This window comes from Megascapheus bottae, chromosome 1, assembly GCF_031878675.1.
Source record: "Megascapheus bottae isolate mThoBot1 chromosome 1, mThoBot2.hap1, whole genome shotgun sequence".
Classification (NCBI taxonomy): Eukaryota; Metazoa; Chordata; class Mammalia; order Rodentia; family Geomyidae; genus Megascapheus; species Megascapheus bottae.
The window spans coordinates 72,860,612-72,868,539 of record NC_143509.1 but is presented as its reverse complement, the minus strand read 5'-3'; the positions used below and the strand labels follow the sequence as shown (position 1 = coordinate 72,868,539).

At 39.7% G+C, this 7,928-nt stretch overlaps 1 protein-coding gene across 1 annotated transcript in view; it reads right to left on the bottom strand.

The window, feature by feature from the left end:
* Positions 1-309: 309 nt before the first annotated feature.
* Zbtb11 (zinc finger and BTB domain containing 11) overlaps positions 310-7,928 on the bottom strand; it is a 34,449-nt gene continuing 26,830 nt past the window's right edge. Inside the window, exons 8-11 of the mRNA XM_090347106.1 lie at positions 4,781-4,898; positions 2,442-2,600; positions 2,162-2,337; positions 310-1,761 (exon numbers count right to left, since the gene is read on the bottom strand). Of these exons, the coding sequence (XP_090203232.1) occupies positions 1,244-1,761; positions 2,162-2,337; positions 2,442-2,600; positions 4,781-4,898 (971 nt within the window). The 3' untranslated portion in view covers positions 310-1,243. The remainder of the gene's footprint in view (positions 1,762-2,161; positions 2,338-2,441; positions 2,601-4,780; positions 4,899-7,928) is intronic.

The window sequence follows — 7,928 nt, the reverse complement described above, 5'->3', positions numbered from 1 at the left end:
TATATGTACAACAAGGCACATTCTTTTTTTGTGCTTTAGGAATGAATTACATATAATCTGTATATATCTTAATTTTATTCCTTAAGATAGCTTCTAATACCTAAAAGCTTAGTTTTAACAATTATAGCTTGAATGGTAGTTTCTTAGAGAGAAATGTGAGATTTCTCCATGGTTATCTTAAAAATCAGCAAATTGACTAAGAGGAAGAACTTAACAATCAAACACATGAATCAATATAATTTAGTTTTAGGTAAATGTACAAGATATTTTTATTTTGGTAGAAGCATAATCAAGTAGTATCCTATAATGAGGGCTTCAATATTCTGAAATTTTTTGACAATTATATGGTATCCACAGGATGTCCATATCGCTATCCTATTTTTCACCTGCAGTTTTTTTTGTCACAAACATGATACAAAAGATGAAAGCATAACCAAACATAACTGTGCATTCATTAACTTGTTCACTCTCTTCAGCAAAGAGATTTTTTTTTAAATTAATAATCCTATGTTAAAGGAGAAATTTTCCATCAACAGTGTTTAGTAAACAGTACTCTTTTCTCATGGCCAAATTATATGCCCGGAGAAGAAATCATACTAAGGCTTTAGCAGGAATCTTATGCACTTTAATGGCATTTTGAAAATCAGGTATTCAGTTTATGGGTTCCTCACAAAGATAAATCTATTGACTGAACTTGATTATAACATATAAGTCATTAAGTGCTTTAAAACAGAATAAGGAATCCCTGACTCAAAAAGGGTTAAATAAATATTAAATTTGTAAATCACAGACCGACAAAAAAAATTATAAAGCTATATATCCTATGAAATGCTTTATATTAAAATTTTCTTTTTAATCCACAAGGAGCAACTGAAATCACAGAACTTCTGTATTTTGAGAATAAAACAAAAAAAAGCTAACATGTAGCTTTTTAAACTCAAAATATGTAAAATAATGTCAAAATACAAATAAAACTGTACAATTTTAAATTTAGTACAGCCATTTATAAACATTAATTCATAAAAAACATACCATGATAAACCACTATCAGCAGACAGAATTTTGTTCTCCATTTCTTTACAGTAAGTGGACTTTCTACTGAACTCACTAGCCAAAGAAAATGGCACCAACAGCCCAGAGCATAGACACAGAAACTCTAAAGTGAATAGAAACATGAAACTGTAAACAAACGTTCAGTGAGTTCAGTGTGTATGATGTGTCTTCTTTCTTGCCATCACTATATCTATTCTGCTTCTGAAATATGTGCTACTTCTACTTCAACCGTTTGAATAGCTTCTGCAACTTCCGAAAGCTTCTGTCCTTGCTGCTGTGCCAGAACATAATTAACCACTTGCATAATACTTTGGTCAGAAAGTGTAGATACAGATGGACACTCCTCAGTAGCTGCAACAGCTTCAAGAACTTCCATAGTTTCTCCTGTCACCACCACCGTCTCAAGCTCTTGAGGACCACTGCTTTCTTGTTCCTGCATGTCTGCAGTTAAGATGCTAACAGCATGTTCCACTTGAGTTCCTTGGTTATGAAATTGGAGCGTGTCTTTTTCCAGCATAATTTTGCAAGGCACATAGTCTCTGTGGAACTTAGTCATATGCTTGCGAAGCGTCCGGGCATCTATGTAGGCTTCACTACACACAGGACACACGTAGGGTCGTTCTCCTGTGTGTGTTCGGACGTGACGTTTTAGAGACCGTGCATCAGCCCAAGCTACTCCACATGTTAAGCATTCAAAAGGCTTAACTCCTGCCAAAAAAAACAGGGGTGAGGGGAGGGGCAGACAGAAGAACACATATGATGAACTGCAAGTGTCAAAATATGTCCAACTTCCAGTAAAACTGCCCATGCCTTTATGCCTTGACTAGGGCAATCATTTTAGTCAGTACTGAATGGTTTTCCTTATACAAGGGACAGTGCCCAGGCCCAGGGCTAGGGTGGTAGCCTTGAGCTGAAGAGCTCAGGGACAAGCCCAGGCCCAGAGTTCAAGCCCCATGACCCACAAAAAAGGAGGAGGAGGAGAAAGAAGAGGAGCAAGAAGCAGAAGAAACAGCAAAGTAGAAGCAGTAGAAGAAGCAGCAGCAGCACCACCACCACTGCTTGACTGGCAATCATTCTATTCAGATCTAGAGCTACAATACTAAGTTACCTTCATGGTTGTTCATATGTCTCCTGTACTCTCTCAATTGAGTAAATTTTCTTCCACACTGATCACACACTCGTTCCAAGTTTTGCTTTGCTCTTCCTTTCTTCCCATGGGTGGCTTTCTTTACATGCCTTCTAAACAAAGCTTTTTCATAAAATTCTTTGCCACATATATTGCACCTAACATAGGGGAAGGGACCTCAATTATTTTGTCCAACAGTCAATAAGAATTCATTCAAGTACATACATTTCTCAGTTAAATATGAATCCCCAAATTTACTCACCTATAAGGCTCAGTGACAGAATGAGATTTCACATGGGAATACCAATCTTTCTTCCAACTATAGCACTTATCACAAAATTGGCACTGGAATGGCTTCACACCAAGATGCTTATTCATGTGCTGGCGAAGATCTCTAGCTTCAAAGAAACTTTTTTCACATCTGCAATGAAGTTTAATTATCTAATTGGATTATCTTAAAAAATACATTACAAGAATTCAATAAACTAATTTCTACAACCCTGGAGATAAACCCAAAGTTCAAGCAAAGAATTCCCCAATTTTTCTAGTCTTGAAACATTTTAAGTGTTTTAACTTCTAGAGTACCTTGTAGAATATCCAAAAGTTATTAAAGAGAAAAGGCCCTTTATGTCTCACCTCATCCTGTTTCTTTCTTTCTTTTTTCTCTTTTTTTTTTTTTTTTTTTTTGCCAGTCCCAGGCTTGAGCTCAGGGCGGAGCACTGTCCTTGGACTTTTTTTTTTTTTTTTGCCAGTCCTGGGCTTGAGCTCAGGGTCTGAGTATTGTCCTTGGACTTTCTCAAGGCTAGAGCTCTACCACTTGAGCCTCAGCACCACTTCCGGCTTTTTTCTATGTATGTGGTACCGAGGAATCGAACCCGGGTCTTCATGCATGCTAGGCAAGCACTTTAACCACTAGGCCAAACTCCTGGCCCCTGTCCTTGGACTTTCTCAAGGCTAGACCTCCACCACTTGAGCCACAGCGCTACTTCTGGCTTTTTTCTATATATGTGGTACCAAGGAATTGAACCTGGGTCAATTCCATGCTAGGCAAGCACTCCACCACTAAGCCAAACTCTCAGCCCATCCTCCTGGTTTTGCTCTCCTGTAAACAGATCCTTCATCACCTTTTCTTCTCTGTCCCATGTTATAGGTGAGCAGCTCTGTAACCACAGACTAGAGATGAAGCATAGCATTCCCTTGGCCATAGTGATTGACACAGGGACATAAAAATGACTTAACTTGATATAATTAGAATGAACCTAAGGACTTTTTTTTTCTTTTTTTTTTATTGTAATTAGTAAAAGGGTTACATGATATTTGCCAGATAGAAGGTGCATTAATTCACATACATTGATACCCCTTCACATGTCTTGGTACCCGTTTCCCTCCCCCCCCACACCCCCCAGAACCTAAGGACTTTTATAGGAACTAAGGTACTAAGTCCTGGCTCAAAGCTGGCACTTTACACTTAAGCCATAGATTTTTTGCTGGTTAAATGGACTTTTCTGCCTGGGCTGGATTTGAACCAGGACCCTCAGCATCCTGAGTAGCTAGGATTACAGGTGATGTAAACCTCCAGCATTATGCTGCCAGAAAATGGTCTTTTATGATAATTTGGAGAGGTTATGAGATTAAACCACTGCTATTACCATGTCTATATAACAGAAATGAGTTTACATTAAACGACAGTCTTCTAAGCATTATAATTCAAAATACTCAGCCAATCTGGGTTGAGCTTTTTTACTCATAATAAAAAACTGTAACTGAGCACAGGTAGCTCATGCCTACAATCCTAGCTACTCAGGAAGATGAGACCTGAGAATAGCTATTCAAAGCCAGCTCTGGAAGTTAAGTCTGTGAGATTCTTATCTCCATTTAATTCCAGAAAACCAGAAGTGGCACTGTGGCTCAAAATGGTAGAGCACTAGTCTTGAGCAAAAGAGCTCAAGGACAGTACCCAGGCCTTGAGTTCAAGCACCATAACTGACAAAAATCTTTATAATAACAATAAAAAAAATTCCATGTTACTCTGGAAAAGGAAATCAGTCAGGCACTAGTGGCTTAAGCCCATAATTAGCTATTCAGGAAGCTGAGATCCCAGGATCACAGTTCAAAGCCAGCCTAGGCAAAAAAGTCCATGAGACTACTCAGAAAAAGCTGAAAGTATCGGGGCTTACATGGTAGAGTGCTAGCGTTGAGCACTAAGAGACAGGGAGAGACAGGGACAGCACCCAAGCCCTGAGTTCAAGTCCCAGGATGGGCCAAATAAAAAAAAGACAAGTTCTATGTTATCTCTCATCACATCTACTGTCCCGTGGTTATCTCATATTGTTACACTATCTCACTCTGTTATCTGATATATCAAATATAATTGGATTTGGTTATCTGAAATTGGATAAGGAACGGGGGGAAAACAAGATGAGGGGTGGGGGAGGGGGGAAGGGAAATGGGGACCATGACATGTGAAAGGGTATCAATGTGTGGGAACTAAGGCACCATCTATGTGGCAAATATCATGTAACCCTTCTATTAATTACAATAAAAATATATTAAAAAAAAGACAAGTTAAATGAATGACTGCTTCACACATTAAATACTTACTGAGTACAATGGTAGCCTCGAACCTCAGGTTTTGGTTGATGTTTCTTTAAATGCTTGCTGAGTCCAGAACCCCTGTGAAAAGACTTTCCACAAATTGAGCAAAAGTACTTGGACTCTCCTGTAGGGGGAGGGCAGAAAGGAAAGAAAAAGCATGTCACCAACCTAGCGATCATCTCCTAATGAGCTGTTTTTCTCATTTTTCTGAAAGTTCTTTTATCATGGACCATAGAAATGTTAATGTTTGACCAGAAACTTCTAAGAATAACAAAAGTCAAAATCTCTATTTCCTCCCCAAACAGCAGTCTTGCACTGAATAATAAAAAGTATATTGTGTTAGTTTTTCCACGGCTATGACAAATGCATGGAAAGCTGGGTTGCATGGCAGCATTAGAAGGATGGGATGATGGAGGCTGTGGATGGGGAAGTAGCAGAGGGAGCAGCAACCATTGAGGACTGCAGAAGGGTAAGTAGCTCCTCCAAAGTACACAACTTATACCCTCAAGTCTGAGGCATGGGGTCTTGCCCACAACTCCATTGACCTACTTCCTGTCCAGAGCCCCTGCCCACAATCTGTCATTCTTCCCAGTATATGGCAACACCATGGTGGTGGCATGCTTCCAGGTATTTGTCATAGCACTGAAAAGGTTAAATACAGAAAATTAGTACCAGGAAAGGGGGGCGGGGAGGGGTGTCACTGTTGTAACTATGTAAGTGAGGTGGTTTAGAATCCTCGGGAACTGGCTTACATGAGGAATTTGGAAAAGTTTAGAGATCTAGGCTAGAGAAGAAGCTCTAGAATGCACTAAGTACCATTGGATTGGAGATTCTGGTGTGGACACAGAATAATAGAATGTCGACTGGAATGTGGACAGCATGGACTATATTTTTACATTTCTGGTAAAAATGAAGACTTTTTGGAATTGGAAAAGAGGCCATTCTGGCAAAAGATTTGTCTACGTTTGTCTGTATCCTGAGACTTTAGGGGGCTGAATTTCAAAGTAGCAAACGAATTTTATTCGGTAAAAAACCAAAATTTCAAGATATCCCAGTTTTGGGTTTTTTTGGTGCCAGTTCTGCAGCTTGAAGTGTGTGCCTTGGTGTTGTCTAATTTTTGTGCTCAAGGCTAGCACTCTACTACTTGAGCTACAGCTCCACTTCTGGCTTTTTTGGTGCTTAACTGAAATAAGAAACCCATGAATTCCCTGCTCAGGATGGCTTCTGAAGCACAATCCTCAGATCTCAGCCTCCTGGGTAGCTGGGGTTCCAGGGACACCACTGGTGCCCAGCTTTGCTGTTCCCTTTTGGCCAAATTCACAGAGAACTGAAAGCAAAAGGTAAAGCACAAAGATTTTGAAAATTTTTAGTTTGGACAAAGAGGATATAAAGTTTGGAGTTAAGAAACAAATTCCAGGAAATGGCCCAGTGGCTCAAAGTGGTAGAGCACTAGCCTTGAGCTGAAGAGCTCAGGAATAGCACCTAGGCCCAGAGTTCAAGTCTAAAAAAAAAGGAACAAATTCTAGTTGTTAAAAAAGGCTGGCTCCAATAAAAAGAAGCTACATGTTTACAAGAGGACAATAAGATATGTAGAGAGCATCTCAGGAATTGGCTGGCTCTAAAATCCATCACAGCTGAAGAGTGGAAAGGTTTTAACTCATTTCAAACACTTGGCTTTGAGAAGAGAATGCCTCTGAAAAACCCTGCTTGCCCCAGGACAGATACGGAATTCTTTTATGGTGTTTAGTTATGCAAGCACTGTTGTACTGCAGACATAGTCCAAAAGGCCTTGCTACTTGCTTGACTTGACAGCAGACCTCTTGACCACACAACCTTGGTTTTTAAAAGCATGCAAATGTTAACAGTTATGGGGTCATTAGAGGTTTCCTCAGATTCCAAAGGAAAGTCTGGAAACCAGGCAAGGTTGATCGGGGTCATGTCCTCCTGGGAGGTCCTTGGGAAGATGATGTGTGACGCTGTAATTTAAGCCAAAAGATTCAATATAGATCCCAGGATATTGGAGATGCCAAGAACACAGAACATCTGCCAATGAAAGCCACAAGCAGTAAACAGAACCAACTTAAGGTTGCAAAAACAAGGCTCTGAGAAGAACTGCCCAAACCACTCAGAGCGCACAACACACCATGTGCCCCTATTCTTTTGTAATATATGAGAATAGAATACAGTTGGAGACATGAGACAAGTGGTAGAGCGCCTCCCTACCAAGCACAAGGCCCTGAGTTCAAATCCTAGTACTACCTTTGTCCCCCCTAAAAAAGAGGATACATTGTAATGGAACAGGGAAATCCTATGTACTCTTCATCCAACTTTAATAATTATCATCTCTAATACATTTGAGGGTATTAAAAAAGATTCAGGGAAAAAAATCTGAAGACTCTAATGATTTAACACTTTTTGTTGTTGTTTTTGGTATGGTACTGAGGACTGAACCTAGAACCTTATTTGTACATGCTAGGCAAGGATTCTCTTTACTACCTGAGTTATTCAAGACTTTGTGTTTGCATTTTATTTTTATTTTTTAGTTGGGTGCCTAGGATGCCCTTGAACTCTTGATGATCTTGTTTCCAACTTCTGAGTAGCTGGGAGTTTTTTGTTTGTCAGTTGTGGAGCTTGAAATCAGGAACTGGGTGCTGTCTCTGAGCTCTTTTGCTCAAGGCTAGTACTCTATCACTTTAAGCCACTGTCTCACTTCAATTTTCTTAATGTTAACTGGAAAAAGTCTCATGAAGCTGGATCAGTATCTAATGTCTATAATCCTAGCTACTCAGGAGGCTGAGTCTGAGGATCCCGATTCAAAGCCAGGCTGATTACAAAAGACAGTAAGACTCTTATGTCCAATTAACCAGCAGAAAATTGGAAGTGGTACTATGGCTGAAGAGCTCAGGGACAGTGCCCACGCCCAGAGTTCAAGTTCCACAATGGACCAAAAAAAAAAAAGTCATTTAAAATATGATGTAAAAATCAACATTAATAAATTCCTTAAAAAAAAAAAGTCTCATGATCTTTTGTGCCCAGTCTGGTTTTGAACCATGATCCTCAGATCTCAGCCTCCTGAGTAGCTAGGATTACAGGTGTGAGCCACTGGCACCTAGCTAAGTAGCTGGGATAAATAGCATGCATCACTACACTCAGC